This window comes from Falco punctatus (genome assembly GCF_963210335.1).
Source record: "Falco punctatus genome assembly, chromosome: 6".
Classification (NCBI taxonomy): domain Eukaryota; kingdom Metazoa; phylum Chordata; class Aves; order Falconiformes; family Falconidae; genus Falco; species Falco punctatus.
Window position 1 is genome coordinate 77890858 of NC_137585.1, and position 19978 is coordinate 77910835.

Here is a 19978-nt window from a genome sequence, read left to right on the forward strand (position 1 = left end):
GTCACGTGCTGAGGGACACGGCACCTCCCCGCAACCAGCACCCAGCAAGCCAGAAACTTGCTGTAGGAGTAGCCCCACCACCCTGCCCCTCCTTTCTGGCTCACACAGGGAATTCAGCTATCAGTTTCTTGCTTCCCAGGACAACAGTATTCCCTTGCCCTGGGGATGGGTCCTCTCTCTTGGGCCACTGCTTCTATCCTTGACCGGATAGCAAAGAACTCAGAGCCTTCACAATGGTCATAAGTCCATAATAGGACCCCCAGGCACAAGGACATCCAATCATTCATGCCAAATGCGTGCTGGTCCAGGAGAACGGCCAAGGACCACGAGATTAACACAGTCCGGACATTGTTCAAGGCATCACTAATGAGCTGCACTATGGGCAGGTAAAGCGCACGACACCCTGAATTTGCATCCTTGCTGAGCTGCCTCTGAGACTGTGCTGACAGGCAAAGGCTCTGGAAATGGCAATGCCGCAGAAGCGATTGCAATATCCCCCAGAAAAAAGGAAGAGTCAAAACAATTCACAGCTGGCCATGGGCACCGCCCCTGCAGAGCCAGAGCCAGGGAGCACCAGCTGCCAGGTCGAGCCTTGCACATTGGCAAAGTCTCTCAGCGTGGCACTCGGGGAGCTGCTGGCACTGCTGGAGCATCCCTCCCCTCCCACCCCAGGGCACTAATTCAGGCAAGGACAGCATTTGCACAAGCGGAAACACTCACCATTCATTGCACGCAGTTCATCTGCAAGTCACCATGGTCACAGGAGAAGAAGACATGAAGTCAGGACAGGACCCACAGGATCCCTACAAGCCATTTCCCTCTGGGACTGTCCACCCCAGGGAATGATGAACAACAAATCTGGCATGCAGGATAGTTCATGCTCCTTTGGAGCTCCTCATCATGTGGCCCTCAGAAGCATTTTTACCAACAATGGCACAGACCCAAATCCCTATAAGTAGCCAGGGTTCCTCAGGGACATGGGCTCTCTGCCCCATCACACACACTGTGGCCTCCCCTCAGCATCTCCTTCCTTCATGCTCCTGCCTCCAACAAAGCCTCCACAGCCTGGGCATCACCAGCCACCTGCCACGGCAACCCACCATCTGCCTTGTGGCAAGGGCCATGGGTGCCTTTACAGGCCCTTTCCCCAGGGACGCTTGGTGACAGGAAGGGGAGGGAAAGCCAGCAGAGACGGCCTCCAAGCCAGGTGTCTCTCAGCATTCCTGACACCGGTCACGCTCCACGGTGCAGGCTCTCCTGGCTGTCCCATGGGGTGAGGGCTGACTTGTCCTCCACTCTCCCACCCTGGCACCCCATCCCACAAACTGCTCACACACATGGGCCCCAGGGAGTCAGCGACACTCACCAATCTCCTTCTTCAGTTGCTCTGCAAGAAGAAAGTGTGAAAAGAGGACACACTGATTAGCACCCAACCTCCAGTGAAGATGGCCGTAAATCCTGGGACACGTTCAGCAAAGCAGATCCCTTCTCCTCCAAACCCACACGCAGCCAGAGCTCCCCCCGGCATGGAGCCGTGGTGGCAGCGCATTGCCCGCAGTCCCCCTTCTCAGCACCCAGGGCTGCCCCTGCTTGCAGCTGAGGCTGCTGTGCACGGGAGGGCTTGGCAGAACGAAGGGAGAGCAATCAGGGCTTCCCAGGCACGAGCTGCTGCCAGCCGTGGGGACAGGGGCTCCCTTGCTCTGGACACAGCAGCACCCAGTACCTGCACAGGATGACACACACTGACCTCCCACCCACTCCCCACCGCTCACAGCACTGCCCGTGCCTGGCACAGACACCCTCACTGGCTGCCACCTCCACCAGCATCACAACCCCAGGACCACTTTGGCATGTCACGTGCTGAGGGACACGGCACCTCCCCGCAACCAGCACCCAGCAAGCCAGAAACTTGCTGTAGGAGTAGCCCCACCACCCTGCCCCTCCTTTCTGGCTCACACAGGGAGCTCAGTTTGACAGTTTCTTGCTTCCCAGAGCGACAGTATTCCCTTTCCCTGGGCATGGATCCTCACTCATGGGCCACCGCTTCTCCCCTTGACTGGATAGCAAGGCACACAGGGCCTTCAGAATGTAAAGAAATTCATAATAGGACCCGCAGGGACAAGAACAACCCAGCAATTGTGTGAAATATGTGCTGGGTCAGGAGAATTACCAAGGAGCCTGGGATTAAAACTGCTCTCCCGATGTCAAGGCTCTATGAAAGAGCTTACACCATCACAACACACTAAACATTCAATTTTACTAATCTTCCACTGGAAATGAGCTGAAAGGCAAAGAGTCCATAAATACTAATTCCCCAAGAGCTAATGGCAGGCTCACAACAAAAAACGAAGAGTCAAAGACCACCCCACCACTGGCCATTGGGGAACATGTTGGTAAAGCCCAAGAACAGGGAGCACCAGCTGCGAGGTTGAGCCTTGCACACTGTCAGGCTCTCTCAATGTGGCACTCGGGATGAAGGTGGCATTGCTGGAGCATCACTCCACACCTGATTCAAGGCCATATACCTGTAGGGAAGGCATTTGGGAAACAGAAAGACTCACCATTCTTTGCATGGTGTTCCTCTGTGGAGTCTCCATGGACACAGGAGAAGACATGAAATCAGCAGAAGACCCATAATGTCCTTGTAATGGGCAGCTCCCACGGTCAAGACCCAGCAAGCCAGAAGCCGGAGCAGCCCCACCACAACCACCCTGCCCCTTCTGTCTGGCTCACACAGGGAACTCAGCCTGGCAGATTCCTGCTTCCCAGGGGATGGTTTCCCTTTTCCCTGGGGATGGATCATTTCTCTTGGGCATTCGCTTCTCCACTTGACTGAATTGTATAGAACACAGAGACTTTGTCTTGGTGAAAAGTCTGCAACAGGGCCTCCAAGGTGCAAAAACATCCCGTCAGTCATGCCAAATGTTTTCTGGGCCAGGAAAATGGCCAAGGACAATGGGATTATGACCACCCTGCCACTGTCATGGCTTCACTAATAAGCTTGCATAATGTGTAGGTAAGCGCACAAAATTCTTATACTTGTACCCTTACAAATCTGACTTTGAGACTGTGCTGAAAGGCAAAGACTGTGTAGAACGTAATGCCACAGCAGCTATTGAGAGGCACAAGCAAAAAAGGAAAAGTCAAGACCCACCCTAGCAATGGCCATGGGGCACCCACTTGGCAAAGCCATAGCCAGGGAGCACCAGATGCCCAGGTGAATCTTGCACATTGGCAGGGCCACCCAAAGTGACGCTCGGGGAGCATGTGGCACTGCTGGAGCATCCCTCCTCACCCTCCCCAAGGCTCCCAACCAGTGTGGAAGGTATTTGGGCAAGCACAAAGTCTCACCGTTCCATGCACGCAGAAGCTCTGTCAAGTCACAATGGTGACAGGAGAAGAAGACATGAAGTTAGGATAGGACACAAAAGGTACTTGTCAGGTGCTGAGGGAAAAGGGCACCTCCCCTCGAGCAGCACCCAGCAAGGCATAAACTGGAGTAGCCCCACCACAACACCCTTGCCCCTTTTTCTGGCTCACACAGGAAATTCAGCCTGGCACCTTCCTGCTACACAGGGGACGGTATTCACTTCCCCTGAGGATGGTTCCTCTTTCTGGGACACTACTTCTCTCCTTCAGTGAATAGCAAAGAACACAGAACTTTCACAATGGACTGAAGTCCATAATAGGATTCCCAGGCACAAGAACATCCCATCAGTCATGCCAAAAGTGTGCTGGACTAGGAGAATGGCCAGGGACCATGGGATTAGGGCCCTTCTGCCACTGTCAAGGCTCCGTGTAAGGGCCTGCACCATGGGTAGGTAAGCACACTACACCCTCAACATTCTCCCTGACTAATCTGACACTGAAAAAGTGCTGAAGGGTGAAGACTCCATAAATACTAATTCTGCAGCAGGTATTGGGAGGCCCCCGATCAGAAGGAAGAGTCAGTACCTATTCACAGCTGGGCATCTGGTACTGCCTTGCAAAAGCCAGAGCCAGGGAGCACCAGCTGCCAGGTTGAGCCTTGCACATTGGCAGGCTCCGTCAGCGTGGCACTCGGGGAACAGCTGGCATTGCTGGGGCATCCCTCCTCACCCGCCCGAGAGCTCTATCCCAAGAGGGAAGGTGTTCGAGCAAGCAGAAAGACTCACCATTCTTTCCATGCAGTTCCACTGCCAAGTCACCGTGGTCACAGGAGAAGAAGACATGAAGTTAGGACAAATGCATTAGGTCCTTGTCAGCTGCTGAGGGATATGGCACCTCCCCTCACCCAGCACCCAGCAAGCCAGATGATGGAGTAGCCCCACCACTTGCCCCTTCTGTCTGGATCACACAGGGAATTCAGGCTGGCACTTTCCTCCTTCCCAGGGGACAGCATTCCCTGTCCCTGGGATGAGGCCTCTCTCTTAGGCCACCGCTTCTCCCCTTGGCTGAATAGCAAAGAACACAGAGCTTTCACAGTTGGTACGCGGCAGCAATAAGTTCCGTGATCATGTCAACATACCACCAGCTCTGCCAAATGCTTCGTAGGCCAGGAGAGTGTCCAAGGACCATGGCATTAGACAGACCCTGCCACTGTCAAGGCTCCATGAAAGAGCTTGCAGCATGGGCAGGTAAGCGCACTAAACCCTGAACATTCACCTGTACTAATCCACCACTAAAACTGTGCTGAAAGGAAAAAACTCTGTAAATACTCATTCCATGCAGGTAGTGGTAGTCCCATGACAAAAAGGAAGACTCAAAATGCACCCCACGACTGGCCATGGGGCACTACTCTTGCAAAGCCAAAGCCAAACCAGGGAGCCCCAGCTGCCAAGTTGAGCCTTAAACATTGTCAGGGTCTCTCAGCACAACACTCTTGGAGCTGTTGCCATTGCTGGAGCACCCCTCGTATCCCACCCCAGGGCTCTAAGCCAGGCAAGGACAGAGTCTGCATAAGCAGAATACTCACCGTTGCTCACACACAGTTTTTCTCCTGAGTTACCTTAGTAACAGAAGAAGACATGCATCAGGGTAATACCCACAAGGTCCTTACAGCCCATGGAATGATGAACTCCACTGGTATGGGGGACAGTTCATGCTCCCTTGGAGCTACTCATCACCTGGCCCTGATTGGAATTTTTTCCTCCAGCCACAAACACTCCCATTACTTCAGTGGAGCCCAGTCAGCTGGAGAGTCCCCCATTCATTATAACATACAACAGCCCTGCCAAATGCATGCTGGGCCTGAAGAGCCAGGGACCCCATCAACAGGACAAGCATTGCACTGTCAAGTCTCTGCTAATAAGCTCACGAAACGGGCAGGGAAGGACTCTAAACTGTGAATTTTCACACTTACCAATCTTCATGCAAGGTGTTGCTGAAAGGCAAAACCACCAGAATTAGTAACTCCACCACAACTGTTGTGTAAGCCACACACAGAGTACGAAAAGCCAAAGTGCAGCCCATCACTGCTCTGGAAATGAATCTTCACTGCCAAGAGGGACTGGCTCATGCGATCTCTGGCAGGGGGAAATAGCTTACCTGCTAAAATAAGGAGGACAAGGAGGCAGGGAACCCAGAAGAAATCACCTCTTTCTGAAAAATGGAGAACAAGCAATAGAAAAAATGAATCGGCTTTCTTGCGGTATAGCACACGCACACACACAGTGGCTGTATATTCACATGATCTGCAGCATTTGAACGTGGCTAGCAGAAGAACACTTTCAGCCAAATCATTCCTCGGGAAATGTGAAGAGGAACAAAAACGTTCTCAAAGAAAGCTGAAATGAGCATTGATAGTTGCATTTTATATTCACCGCCTTGTGTCCAAGAGTCTTCCACAGACACACGCTGAAAACCACACTCGACATGAACTAGCAAGTATTTATCTTTTTCCTTGGGAAGTTTCTTACTGTCTTTTGCTTTTGCAGTTGGTCTCTAGTCTCTCACTCTATTCAAGAGCCCACTGTCTCTGAAGGGAGCAATATCGTTCTGAGTGATACCATCAAAATACATTAGCTTACGACAAGTTGTCCTCCAAAGCTTTCACTGAGAAGAAATTCCAGAGGACAGCTCGGCCTTAACATCACCTTTCAGGCAGAATCGCCCCCTAGTAGCCTCATGCCAAAGTCTTTCCTTCTCAGTACAACTCTCAGCAGCTGGCACCCTGAAGAGCTCTCACAAAAACTTCTCTGCAGCATCAAAAAACAGAGATTCATGCTGGGAGACAGGCTAGTGTGCACTTATCTCATGGGCCCACTGTCTTCCTGGCTTTCCTGGGGTCAGCAGATGCTCTTCTCATTGCAGCCACACTCCTGGCAGTTGGGTTCAGTGACTTCCTCAAAGCACTGAGCAATAGACTGTTCTTAGGCAAAACCCCGTTCCCAAACTCTTGTACCCGTTTAGTCTATATAGTATGAGATTGCCTCAACTTTCTTCAGAGACATGTGGTCTGCATTGTATACTGAACAGTCCTGCTCAAGTAAGTATGGCTGAAGGAGCCCAGCTCACTGCAAGGAGGAGGGCAGCTCCATCTGGAGGTAAGGACCTTTGTTTCTGAGAATCTGAAAGCTGTCCAGGAAGGATAAAGGATATGCCTGGACTATGGAGACATTGCCAGCATCCTAGCCCCCCCAACACCTCTGTCAAACCCTCCCATTGCCTGGTGTCATAGATAAGCAACCGCAGGAAGATGGACTCCAGGGACGTCTAGATCATCAAAGAGTCAGGTGGATGATGACACCATGGCATTGTCTTTTCTTTGCAAACCGTAGTCTCTGTGTGTGTGTTAAGTCGCAATGAATCAAATCATGTTGTAACTGAACGCTTGAAAGGTGTAAGAACCATGTGTAACACCACACGTGGGTTACCCCGTCTGGCTGAGACACCTCCTGCACATGAATAGAATACTTGATCTTGCAATTCTACCCTTTGCATCCTAGCCTCTCTCCTTGGTCAGCACGGGCCAGCTGTGAGTTTTCTTAACACTCTCAGTGGATGTCACTATGGCGTGTGGTGGGAAACGCAGTGAAATAATCCACAGCGTTTGGCCCCACCTTCTCACTTAGTGGAGGATGATGCAGTATGCGAGTGAGGAGAGAGTAGCTTTGCTTGCTCAGAGGATGCCAAGGTGCATGAGTCTTAATTGCTGCATACCTGACTGTTGAGGCACCTGTAGAGTGTGTTCCCTTTCAGCGGTCACAAACAAAGGTGGTGGTTGTTCACAGGGTATCTCAATGGAGCTTTCTATTGCAAAACTATTGTCCGCCTCCTGTAGAATGCTTGTCAGGGCCAGTGAAGATAGGTCTTCTCCTTGGGAATTAATCCACATCACTTTGGGCTTTACAAGGGAACCTGTTATTCTGCCCTTGTACACACAAGTGCCTCCCACAGTCATCTCATTCAAGGAACCTGGAAAAGAGGCAATTTAACACCACCACATCCGGCACAACACAGAATCACCAAGTATGCCATGAAAGAGATCTCACGGAACACCTGCACTTTTGTTGTTGTTTCATCTCTAATCAAAAGCATCTGCTTTTGAGCATTTCATTTTCCATAATTCTACACTTGAAAGCATCCTATGAGCTTTCTGTGTGTAAGAGTGAGACTGCTGAAATAAACAAAACCAGGCAGAACTGTGTGCAAGAAGCTCTTCCCAAACCATGAATGATACAGCCTGTCATTCCAGGTGAGAAGGTAAAACCCAGAAATTATGCCAAAGAGATAACAATACTCAGGTTCAGACCATTAAAAATACAGGCAAGCTATGGCTGAACGCAGCCCAAAGAGGCAGGGCAGTAGGAAGATTGCTCTCAGCACTTCCCTGGATCATCATTCCATGGTGTTGCCCTGAAGACGCCACAAGGCCAACTCAAACCTCTACCACCCAACAGAAAAAATTTCTTCTGCATGGGGAGGCTCTGCAGGATGCTTGGTCTTCAAGGAAGGTGCTGAGACCTGCCCCATTGCAACTCTTCTAGCAATAACGGAGGGCTCTGATTCCTTCAACAAAGCAGATGCAGGGGAAAAACTGTGGCCTACCTGATTGGCTTGCCTTGGTTTTGTTGAGTTGGACTACACACACCACATCTACTTTATCACAAGGCACTGTGATGATGCTTTGCACCATGAAATGGTCTCTCTCACTCCACGTTACATTGGTGTTGGCCTCCACATCTGCCATGTCTCCTCCATAGTTCGTCCAAATAACTTCAGGCTTTGGGTACCAGTTTTTTGACTTACACGTGTAGCGACACATATTCTCCTCTTGCTGACCCCTGTACAAAGTTGGCTTGGTACCAATTGCTGTAACGGAGTTAGTCAATGAGTACAAGACAGGGTTAGAGTTACTGCAACACCACTACAGTCACAGCAAATTGAACCAACACAACTCAGAAGGCCTCAGTATGTTGCGCTAGAAATTCATAGCTCATAAAAACAGCCACAGCTGGTCAGATCAGACGGGCCGGTTACCTGGACTACAGCAACACTGAACACTAGGGCATCTCACCCCAGAGTCACAGTGAACCCCAGCAAGCCTGGATGATCAAAGGTCAGGAAGAGCATCTGGGAGTTTGCAAAAGAGATGAGCACTCTCTACGTGACTGAGGGGGGTGATACAGGTCCATAAAAAAGAAGCGGTGTGGAGGGGAAGAAGAGCAAAGAATTGTTGCCTGTCTTGTCCCACACCAAAACAGGAGGCATCAAGTCAGCCTAGCACATGATCAGTTCAAAAGAAAAGAGATGAAAAGGGCCTTCACACATAGCATTGGCCTGCAGATAGACTGACGCCAGGTTTGTGGAAGCTAGATGTTTCCATGCCCTCAAATGAAGCTCCAGAGTGCGACTTGTCCATCAGCAGATCAGATCTGGTAAGGTGCTTTTTGCAAGTACTTCCAGGTTTGCATTTCAGACAGGTCAATTGAGACGGGGGATTTCTAAAGAGGAGGGAGAAGGGGCCTTTACCATATCATTAGGTGCACTGCACGTTGGTGAATACCCTCCCTAATAGCTCTGAGTAACTATTTTTTTCTTTTTACAAGGCAAACCAGCCCTAACTGGAGAAGCTGAACATTCATAATCCCAGAAGAGGATTTAAACAAATTATTTAAAATAAAACACCCCTTAAACAAACTCTAGTTTATTTATATGGGGATATTGAGCACCTACATGATGATATTCAGCATCTTAATGCAGTTCCCTGTTACACTATCTACCCCCTTGACAAGCCACATGACCTTTCCCACTGAGCGTCTTTAGATACTCAGAATCAAAGCAAGTCGTTCCAGCTGCTTCCTGCATCTTTGCTCATTTCTCCATTTCTCCAAGAAACTGTTACATGTGATGGAGCCCTGCTTCCCTGCAGATGGCTGAACACCTGCCTGCCCATGGGAAGCAGGGAATGAATTCCTCGGTTTGATTTTCTTGCGTGCACGGCTTTTGCTTTACCTATTCAACGGTCTTTATCTCGACCCAATCTTTTCTCACTTTTACCCATCTGATTTTCCCCTCCATCCCACCAGGGCAGGGAGCTAACAGCGGCTGTGTGATGCTTAGCTGCCTGCTGGGGCTAAACCTTGACAAGGTCTCAGCTGTCCAGCAAGGAATAGGCAGAGCCGCAGAGCCACAATGGGAACTGAACTCAGCATGGTCATAGCAAGTCGCATTTCACTGTGAAAATCTCCCTGCTTACCTGTAACATCAAGGTGCATAGTAGCATTTGTGACAACGCTGCCATTCACTGCGCAAACATATGTCCCCTCCTCAGCTACTTGCACTGCCTGGATAACCAGGAGAAGTGCTCTTCTCTTCCAGTGACACGCCATCCTCTTCCGTTCTTCATCCTGGCACTGATCCACCACCCCACCCAGGCTGGATGAAGCACACAGTGGAGCATCCTTCCCCTTTTCCAGTTTGTACCAAAGCACACTCGTGTTAAAGGGGACACTGTCTGTCAGCTGGCAGGACAGAGTCACTTGCTCTCCAACAGAGACAACTGACGGTTCACTGCTGACGGTGACAAGCACTTCACCTGAAAGGAAGAGGTGGGAGCAAATGCACTGCTTTTCCCTGCAAGTGTAATCTTTCCATAGAGAGAAGAAAGCTACATGTGTTAGCGTAATCCAAAGCAGAAAGCCGAGCTCTAAGTTAGTCTCACAGTCCCATAGAATAGGGAGGTCAGGGTCCTGAGTCGTTGCTAGCACCTCCTCCAGGCACAGACATGCCTTACAGTTACCAGATGTCATGGCTTATACACACCAGCTGTGTTACAGACTCATGGACCATACTCGTGGGCATTACGGGCAGTGATTTATTCAGGAAGACAATAGGTACACTGGTGCAAGTACTGCAAACCAAAGCTCGCTGAGCTACGAGCAAGTTACCACACGTGATGTGCAAAGAGCTGTACAAAGAGCTATGCACTCTGCAGATCTACAGCCCACAAAGCAATCTGCACAGGCTCCTGCCCCCACAGGCCCTGGTTCTGTCCCAGCAGAGACTGAACGTGCCGCCCTCATGTCTGTAGTAGGATAACACACCTGCGGCGCTTCCCTGAAGTCGCTGACACCTTCCCTGAAACAGCAGGGCTGGGGTGTCTCACGTCATCAGGATGGCTGGTGTTGTCCCATACTTGAACTTGGAGGTGTCAGACACCACATACGATCTACAGTGTGTTTGTTCCTTCAGGGTCTATGAAATGAAGCGCAGGCGTGATATCTTAGGGTAACCGGATAGACGGGTACAGTAAGGAGTCTCTTACCTGTAAGCCACCTTGTAATCAAAATATATATTAGAAGAGCAAAGGACAAGAGCAGTATGAGCTTCATTTTGAACACTTCCTCCATAAATCCTCCAGAACCATCGTGTGGGTAAAGTCAAATTGCTTGTATTGCCCCTGGAAATGGATGATGTGCTGTGAAAATGAGAAGGAATTCCCGAGAGGGAGGAGTGAACAGAAAGTAATGGATCTTGCTAAAGGCAGAGGCACAAAGTCAGCACCTGGCTCTGCCTGCTGTCCTCAGACCCTGCGGGACTGCGCCGCGTTAGTGGAGTCACCCACAGCTCCCGCTTCTTTTCTCTGAAGGAGAAGTTGCTCGTTCCCGTTCCCTGACCGTGCCTGTTCTCGGGCACAGAATTGTCTGACCAAACTGATTTGGAGGGCAGGCCCGAAGTCCAGGGTGCCCACCGCCAGCCCTGTACACATGTCACTAGGTCTCACGCAATGACTCTCTTGCTGGATGTGTCTGGGAAACTGGGCTGTGCTTCACACTTTCCAGCCTACTTTGATTCTGCAGCAGTGTGTACCCTGGCTAAGAACACTGCCCTGGAAAAGGATGTGAGAGGGAATCACAGAAAATTCTGCTGCTTTTGCTTCACTGCAGATGAGCAGCTGTGGTCCTTCATGCCTGAAGGAGACAGACTGGGAGCAACTGCCTGGTCTGCTTCTCCCACAGTCTCCTTGGAAGCTTTTCTAGGGTCCCGTCTCAGAAGGCTTGAGAAAAGCCGTGTACCCCAGAGAGAGGCAACACTGCAGCTCACCTGCGCCCAGTCAGTTGTGACTTCACTCCCACCAGCCACTCTCTTCTGCCTTTTACAGTCCCTTGTGCAGCCTGGCTAAATCAATCAGCTCAGCCCACTCCCTCTCTCGACGGCTGCATTATCTCACACCTGCAACCTCTCTTTTAACTTCCAACACCCTTGTACTCTTGTCCTCGCTTAGCAGAAAACGTTGGTGAACTGCTGAAGGGCAGAGGATGAGTTGTTTGTTGCAGCAGCAAACCTGGAGGAACCGTCAGTGCTCTGAGGAAGCACCGGGGGAATACACCATGGCATGTGAGGGTCAAGCGCTTGCTCTAGAGGCGCAGAGGATGAAGAGGGAGGCAATGCAAGCACCGTTCAGGAGAACACAGACATCACACTCATCCCCTCAAAGGTAGTTAGAGTGCAATAAGGCATCCCCAGGAGAGACCCCTCCCTGAGTCACACTGAGATGCTTGGCACAAAAGCTCAACTACGTGTCAAAATGAAAAACTACTCACGTTCTGAGTACCAACGGTTATTTACAACATCTTTTCAACGTAGTCTATTTGAAGGACAGAGTTTTAGCATTGATGTCTCAACCATTCCACGTGGTGAATGAACAAAAACAGAAAAACATGGGTCTGGCTGGACCCGGTTTGTAGATTTTTGCATTCTTCGTCTACAGCCCTTAATTCCCTGCTATGCTAAATATTTATACCTGTATTAAAGAGACCATTTTAATAGATGTTTACCATTCCAAAGCAGAGGATGGTACATTTTTAATCAACCGCATTGGAAGAACATTCTATGTCAAGAACTTCCCAGATCATTGGTATGAAGTAAGTAAAACTACGGTACAAATCTCAGCACGGTTCATGATTAACTAACTCATTAATGTTGGGAGACCCCACGTGCAGTGCTGCATTCATCTCTGGGGCCCCCAGCATAAGAAGGACATGGACCCTTTGCAGTGGGCCTAGAGGAGGACCACAAAGATGAACAGAGGGCTGGAGCACGTCTCCTGTGAAGGCAGGCTGGGAGAGTTGGGGTTGTTCAGCCTGGACAGAAGGCTCTGGGGAGAACCTAGAGGAGGCTTCCAGTACCTAAAGGCACCCACCAGAAAGCTGGAGAGGGACTTCTTACAAGGGCACGTAGTGACAGGAAAAGGGCAAATAGCTTTAATTTGAAAGAGGGTGGTAGATTTAGATTAGATATTGGAAAGAAATGGCTCACTCTGAGGGTGGTGAGGCGCTGGCACAGGTTGCCCAGAGAAGCTGTAGGGTAGAAAGGGAAACTAGAGATGGATGCTGCAGAATGCCAAGACCCTTGTCCCAGTCTGCACTCATTTATTGATCTTTCTGTGGAATGATTAACTACTCTCCCCAGTGCTGTCAGCTTTTCCAACATATAGAAAGAAGGAAGGAAGAATAAAAAGCATGTTAAAAGCTGCAGTAAAGTTACGGAGCCTTGCTTGGTTTGATTTTCTTTTTTTTCCTGTTCACGCTTCCCCATGTAAAGCTACAAGCTCTCAGGCACAGGCCACAACCTGTTTTTAAAAACGGAAAGACAAAACAAATGCCACAGGTTTGCATGATTCACCAGCTGGAAAAACTAGCAAAGGTGTACTGCTTGTACACACGAGTGTAAAAATCTGTATCCTTCCTATTGGTTATCTGCAGAATAAATTTATACCCGAGTTAGACTTAATCAGTTCAGATTATCTATGTCATGGGGTGTATATAGACATCATATTGGTATATACCTAGCAGGCTAACCCAGAGCAAGCCTGTATTTCTGACACAAAGGGAGCACATGCATTTGCTTTCCGAAGCGGGAATGTGTTTCAGAACCAGCACATTGCAGTCCTCCAACCAGCCCCACGCATCACAACATTTTCAGCAAACTCTCTCTGTGGAGCAACCTTGCAAATAACCATTAGCATTTCAGTGACCTCTTTCTTTAATAAAATTGCTGGCGGATAGCCTCTGATTCCAAATCCAAATCATCCGTCAGATTTACACTTCATTCTTCACGCTTAAGGAAGCAAAGAAAGAAGCCTTTTTAATTCCAGGCTGGAATCATGCCCTGGCGGTTGTCAATAGAAAACCACCAGCTCAATATTCAGGCAAACCCCTCCAAAAACCTCATCACGCACAGTTCTCTTTCAGCCAGGCTTTAATTCCTTACCTGAAGAGCAGGACCCAAAGAACCCCTTTGAATTTCAGCGTGGATTATGGAAGTGAGGAGCCTCTGGCTTGTATTACCCGGAGGTAGGGGAGTCGACCTCTCTCCTTTCCTGACGGAAGCTTACAGGCGCTGAAACCTGAACGTTCACCAGGAGCAACTGTTTGCCCTTGAGTGCAATAGTCCAGCCTGTGCCTGCAGGTACCAACCCCTGTGGCAGGAACAACCCAAGGGCCTGAATTGCCGGCACGCCTAGATCCAAGGTACAGTAAGAGGATTATGTTTCAAGCCCTTCTGCACCTGAGCACTGCAGCTCATTTTCAAGTGTGACTTTCTGACAATGACCTGGAATTGAGACAACAGCATGAACGGGAGGTAGAGAAACCAAATTGGGGTGTTGCGTGAGCCTGTTACTCACCAGGATGATTTGAAGTTACAAGTAGGAATATACAAGACACAGACCCAGCAGGAAATTTAGAAATCGCGCAGTTTAGAACTTCAAAGTGCAAAGCCTTACGATTCGATTCCCCCAGGCTTATTTAGGTCGGGGGGAGAGGGAGAGAGGGAGTTCATCATCACAGGTGGGACACAGACCCCAAACCGTTTCCCTCCTCCTGCCCAGGCAGCAGCAAGTTCTGAGCCACGAGGCCGATATCGGTGGTGGAGCCCTGCTTTCCCGGCGATGGCTGGGCACCTGCCGGCTGATGGGAAGTAGTGAATGGATTCCTTGAGCTGCTTTGCTTGCGTGTGCAGCTTTTGCTTTACCCATTAAGCTGTCTTTACCTCAGCCCACAACTTTTGTCACTTCTACACTAACGATCCTCTGCCCCATCCCAACGCGGGGGTGAGGAGTGAGCAAGCGGCTGCTTCCTTTCTCTGTTTTGGAGTAATTTTTCAACTGAGTGCAGGATTTTCATCAGCATGTCCCTGAAGTTACACTACATTCTTAGGAGAAGTGGTAGGGGGGAAGGATGGCAGAAGATGTGAGAGGCCTCTAGTTACAAAACTGCTTGCACATGCTTGCTCGTATGGACCTACAGAGATGTGAACAGATTACTGTTTCAGGCTATCTCCCTCTCCAGCCCTCTTGTCCCGTCAGTCTCTGCCTGGTAAACCAGCCTTTGCAGTGGGAGGTTATGGAACTTGCTCTTGAAAGAACATCCTGGTTCAGAGCATTTTCTAATTTACTGATTTGTACCAGATTAGGATAGCTCCTTTTTCTTGTATTCACATCCCTGTGTGCACTCCAGTTTCCTACAGGAAATGCTAATGAGAGCATTTGCCACAGTACTGCATCCAGCCCTGGAGTCCTCAGCAAAGGAAACACATGGACCTGTTGCAGCAGGTCCAGAGGAGGCCACAAAAATGATCAGGGGGGTGGAAGACGTCTCCTGTGAAGACAGCCTGAAAGTTGGGGTTGTTCAGCCTGGAGAAGGCTCCAGGGAAACCTTATTGCAGCCTTTCAGTACTTAAAGGGGGCTTCTAAGAAAGATGGGGACAGGCTTTTTAGGAGGACCTGTAGCAACAGGTCTCCACAGAGTACAGAGTTCAGACATCTCCCTCTGCATACCTGGAGCCACGGGCACCCGCAGCTCCAGGACTCGGCCGTCAGGATTCACCGTAACAGGAACTGGAGGGGAAACGGGAATCATCTGATGAGCAGCATGGCTCAGGGACCTCTCTCCACATGGGGTTATGGCCTGAAGCGTTCCAGGCTCTGAGCAGTCATGGCATGATTCAACAAGTAATTTATACATTCCCTGGAACAGGTCATGCAATCACTGGTGAACCGAGAGTCACCTTGGAGCTCTCACAGCCATGTCCTCTTCTGGGGCGCAAGTCCACACACTTTACAATAAATCTCCTTCTCTGCTCCATGCATTGCTGCGTCCTCTCCAGAACTGTGTCCACATCCCACTCCTGCATTCGACACCTATCAGCAACTCCTTTTCTCGGTCTTCCCAAGAGCTGCATTACAGCCTCTTTTCCTGTTAACCAAGCCCAGCATGTTCCTGTGACTCCAGCTTAGTTGGTGTATCTCTAACATCATGCCATTGTCATTTCAGGGTGACTGGTGTTGCCGTTTCAAGGTAGCTTGGACATTTGGCCATTGCATTTTCACTGCCCTCCTCCTGCCTGCTTACCTGGGTGGCATCTGGCTTCCCAGAAATCTACAGAAAGGAAGCAGAGGTTAGCATTTTATGAATAGTTTCAGTTGGAGGGGACCTTTAAATGTGATCTAGTCAACCCCCCCCCTGCAGTGAGCAGGGACATCTACAACTAGATCAGGTTGCTCAGAGCCCCATCACACCTGACCTTCGACATTACCAGGGATGGGGCATCGACCACCTCCTACCAACACGGCAACGTGCTTCAGTGTTTCACTACCATCACCATCAAACATTTCTTCCTTATATCTAATCTGAATCCAGCCTCATTTAGTCTAAAAGCATTACCCCTTATCATTTAAATTCACTGCATGGTGTCTAAGAGATTTCCATGGACACACACTGAAAACCAGATTTGGCATAAACCGGGAAGTTTGGGTTTGTTTTTTTTTCTTGGGAACTTTTAAACTGATTTTTGGCTTTGCACTTGGTCTCTAAATTTATTCAAGAGGCTAATAGCTCTGAAGTAATCAATATTTTTCTAAGTGGTACTGTAAAAATACTTTAGCTTAAGACAAACTGACCTTTGAAGCTTTCATTGAGAAGAAATTTCAGAGGGCATCTCAGCCTTAGCCTTGCTGCTCAACATCACCTTTCAGGCAGAATGCAACTATAAATGTCTCCTTTTATCTTCCTTTTGTAATAATTGTGTTCCTCATCACATTTCCAGATGAATTATTTGGCTGAAAGTGTTGTTTTGCTAGCCATATTCAAATGCTGCAGATTATGTGACTCCAAGGCCAACAGCGGGTGTTGTTTAACCCACCATGGTCCCTAAAAAGAGTAGAATTATCGATGCTAACTAACATTTCTGCAGTCCATCTAGCTCGTGCACTATTCCTGAAGGGCTCTTAAAAGTGATGGATGGCACGGCTGCATAAACAAACCCTCTTCCCCCCAAAACAAGCAAAAAGAGATGGGACTGGTACCCTGGGGACAGCATTGGGAGTTCTAAATAGCACAGACTCAGAAGTCTTCATGAACAAATTAGTTACAGTAACCAGTGATTTGCATATATTTATAACATCCTTTATGATCTTCCCTTTTTGCTTTAGGAACTAATCAATGGCTTTTGTCGGACCTGTTGCCTCAGTGGGAGGGAACTGATCAAAAAGACCACCAGTTGATGGTAGATGCACTTGGTGTAGTCCAAGGTAATGCTTCTTTCACTCTTTGTTGTACCCAAGCTCAAGTGTGGATACAACCGATGACAGCGGCAGTTACCAGAGAAGGTGGTGAAGGTTCCTTGCCAACTGCAATTTGAAAGGAAATCTGGGATAATGCAATTGAACTTGAAAAGAAATTCCTGTCCTGGTGGTATTTGTTCAGGTTCACCTGTGACTCCATCAGCAACATGGCCTCTGACTATCCACAATGCTTCGGTACGTACCACATCCCCAGTCATTGCGTTAGGAATGAGCCACAAAGGAGCTGGGCTCTACCCACTCACGCACAGAGGATGGGCTCATTTGAAGTGGCAATAAATGGCAAAGTGATGATGTGAACACATGCGTGTCAATGCAAACACCCCTCCCCAAATCCGTCATAGGAACTGTTAGGACATTCACTTCCAACAGAACTGGCAGGTTGTGAGTGGGCTATTTGAGAATTCAACAAGCCCTTCTCAACTGGAAATTAGGAAGAGAACGCAGCCTCCTCAAGTTTAGTTCACCAAAAGCAAGAACAGCAGTCTACACCGGGTGTGGAAACACAACCTAGTCCACCCCGGGTGGAATTCTTTCACAAGCTACATATCCTTCCCAGTTTTAGTTGGCATTGGTTAACGTCTGACTTTATTGACAACTGTACCTGCAGCAAGAAAACAGCCTACTTCAGGATTAACAAAATTGAAATTGGACTTACCTTGAGCTCACAGGAATCCACAACCACTGCCTGTGTGAGAATCCCCATTGCTTTCTCCACACCCATCCGCTGTTGCTCTCCTACCCGAGAACGTCTTGCGCGAGCCATACAGTGTCCCCACCAACCTGGAATGACACACATTTCTGAAGTCAGGGGTTCTGTTTCTCTGGAGTACAGGATCAGTGAAGTCTCCTGTACCTGTAACACGGTCTCTCTTTGCCATGACAGAGACACAACTGTTGCTGTTAGTTTTTTGACTGAGAAATGTTTGCTTTGACTTTCTTTCTTTCTGGGAAAAGTCACAGCTCCCTAAAAATCAGAAACTCAGGCGCACACACACACACCCTGACACACACACACACAAGACGCACTCGAGAAAACAGGAGGGCAGCAGCAGGAAAAGAATACAGTCCCGTTGCGATTACAGCACTGCACGGTCAAACTCCAAAGTCATTTAGGTCAGGAAACACATCTTCCATGGCCAACATGAACGAGGCGAGGTAGCTGGAGCCAGAGGTGCCGGTTTCTTTACTCGGACCGTGAAAGGAGCCTCATGGCTGGTTCAGATGAGGACATCTCTGCTTCTCTAGATTACTCCTGCCTCAGAAAGTGAAGTAAAGGGAAAGACAAGTCAGTGGACGCTGAGGGGAGCAGGACTTTGCTGAACTGCAAAGCTCTATCAACATTTCAGCTGACTGAAGTACACGGCCCTGGCTTAGGCTTATTCCATACATTAAATGAGAAAAGGAGACATCCAAAGTGTACGGGACAAGGAAGAAAGCACACAGGCCTTATGGCTGATCTTATGCTGAGGAGCAGCCCCCGGTGAAACAGAGAATAGACTCTTAACATTTACGTTGACAACTGCTGCTTCTGCTCCTCTTCTCACAGAAACCATTGTCAGTCAACTCAAGAGCTCTAGGCTTTATGAGAACAATCCTAGAGATACCGTTTCTAATTAGAACGAGAGAGATCTCTCTGCTTTTCGGGCCTGCCACATGCCTACCTGTCAAGGCCTTGCCATGAGCCAGCGGTGCTGGCATTTGGTCTAACTGGCAGCGGAACGAGAGGATCGCTGTCGGTCCCTTCCAACTGGAATATTCCCACGTTTCACACAATAAACATTCCATAAATGTTTTCAGAAGGAACCTGGGGCTTTCAGTGAATACTCAAGTAACACACGTTCGAGAGCCTCTAGGAATGGCCAAAAGTAAAAGCAAAATTCACTTCCTGGTGCTAAAAGCCAAGAGAAAGCTTCCTACGAAAAGCACACAAACCCTGAGAAATAGACACAGAGGGAAACTATGAAGGCACACAGATAAAATGGTCTTAGAGATGGACATTTACCTCCTCTGGGCCAGCAGCCTTTGCAAATGCTCTGAAACACCTCTCAACGACAAGTCTAAGGGTCACATCCCTTTAGAAAATCCTAACCCCACGCAACGTATCCCCCTCCTGCTCCTCTGGTGCTCTTATTTCTTCCTCGGTCCGCTGTCAAGGCTCAGGCAGCAGGGCAACAGGCAGTACTTCCAAGGGCCACCAAGCTTCGTTTAATCAGAAACTTTCCGTCAATGTATGGCACTCAGGCACAAGCATATGGGAAATTCTTGATAGAAAATGCCCACCAAAGCACATTCTGGATAGCTGTTCTCTTACAGTTAGCAAAGTTTTCGATGTAGAGGAGGTTATCCTCACCTGCTTTCTCTTTTGGCGCAGGAGGTTGAACAGCTTGATTTACAACTAAGGCCTCAAAAAAATTCCCTCTTTCTTCCTTATTAGGCAACTGCATTTTGAAAACTGTATCGTAACCATCAACAAAGAATTCTTCTACTTGATAGGAGTTTGCTAGTTTGAATTTATAGCTGTTATTGCTGGTTTGCTACTAATCAGTAGGTTTCTGCGCCTACCATGGGGCTTGCTTTCCTCACTGTCTAATAGACAGTCTAGTGCTAATAGAGTCTAGTGCTCATTAGTGGCTGCTTCTTCCTTTCACTGCTTGCTGTACTGCTTATCACCTTCCTGTGCTGCCCAGGAACATTTTGACGAGCCATGGTGGTGCGCCTGGGCTGGCAGGTGGCTAGGGCACGGCTGCTGTTTCTGTGCTGCTGCACTGGACAGGCTGGAACTCCAGTGTGAGCTCAAGTTGAGGGGATTGTGACCTGTGGGTGAGTCCACATGGGAGCAGGACAGCCCAAAGCATCGGTGGCCGTGAAAGAGTCCATGGCAGAGCAGGTATATATCACAGCATCTGTGGC

The 19978-nt window shown here is 49.0% G+C and overlaps 1 protein-coding gene and 1 long non-coding RNA gene across 7 annotated transcripts in view; both read right to left on the reverse strand.

Annotated features, from left to right (window-relative positions):
- LOC308065275 overlaps window positions 1–19978 on the reverse strand; it is a 72834-nt gene that overhangs the window by 22671 nt on the left and 30185 nt on the right. The gene's annotated exons all lie outside the window — the stretch shown is intronic.
- LOC308065258 (uncharacterized protein) lies at window positions 120–19192 on the reverse strand. Of its 6 annotated transcripts, none has more exons than XM_080391026.1 (11): window positions 19071–19192; window positions 17724–17848; window positions 9680–15863; window positions 8029–8292; window positions 7141–7395; window positions 5527–5580; window positions 5342–5362; window positions 4955–4987; window positions 4155–4175; window positions 2042–3372; window positions 120–187 (listed from the first exon to the last, which is right to left on the reverse strand). In XM_080391026.1, exons 3-10 carry the CDS (start codon window positions 10230–10232, stop codon window positions 3113–3115), a joined length of 1461 nt encoding a protein of 486 aa, XP_080247152.1. In that variant the 5' UTR covers window positions 10233–15863; window positions 17724–17848; window positions 19071–19192; the 3' UTR covers window positions 120–187; window positions 2042–3112. The 6 variants fall into 6 exon arrangements, with proteins under 6 accessions (XP_080247152.1, XP_080247153.1, XP_080247155.1 ...); XM_080391027.1 differs by having other exon boundaries at window positions 17724–18324; window positions 19071–19179; XM_080391029.1 differs by lacking the exon at window positions 19071–19192 and having other exon boundaries at window positions 9680–10018; window positions 10748–15863; window positions 17724–19025.

Coding starts and splice junctions, on each gene's coding strand:
- LOC308065258 (XM_080391026.1), bottom strand. CDS start 10,232: ATGACATCTGGTAACTGTAAGGCATGTCTGTGCCTGGAGGAGGTGCTA. Junction 7,396..8,028: donor AACCAAGGCAAGCCAATCAG/GTAGGCCACAGT, acceptor CCTCTTTTCCAG/GTTCCTTGAATGAGATGACT. Junction 4,988..5,341: donor AACACCTTGCATGAAGATTG/GTAAGTGTGAAA, acceptor TCTGTTACTAAG/GTAACTCAGGAGAAAAACTG.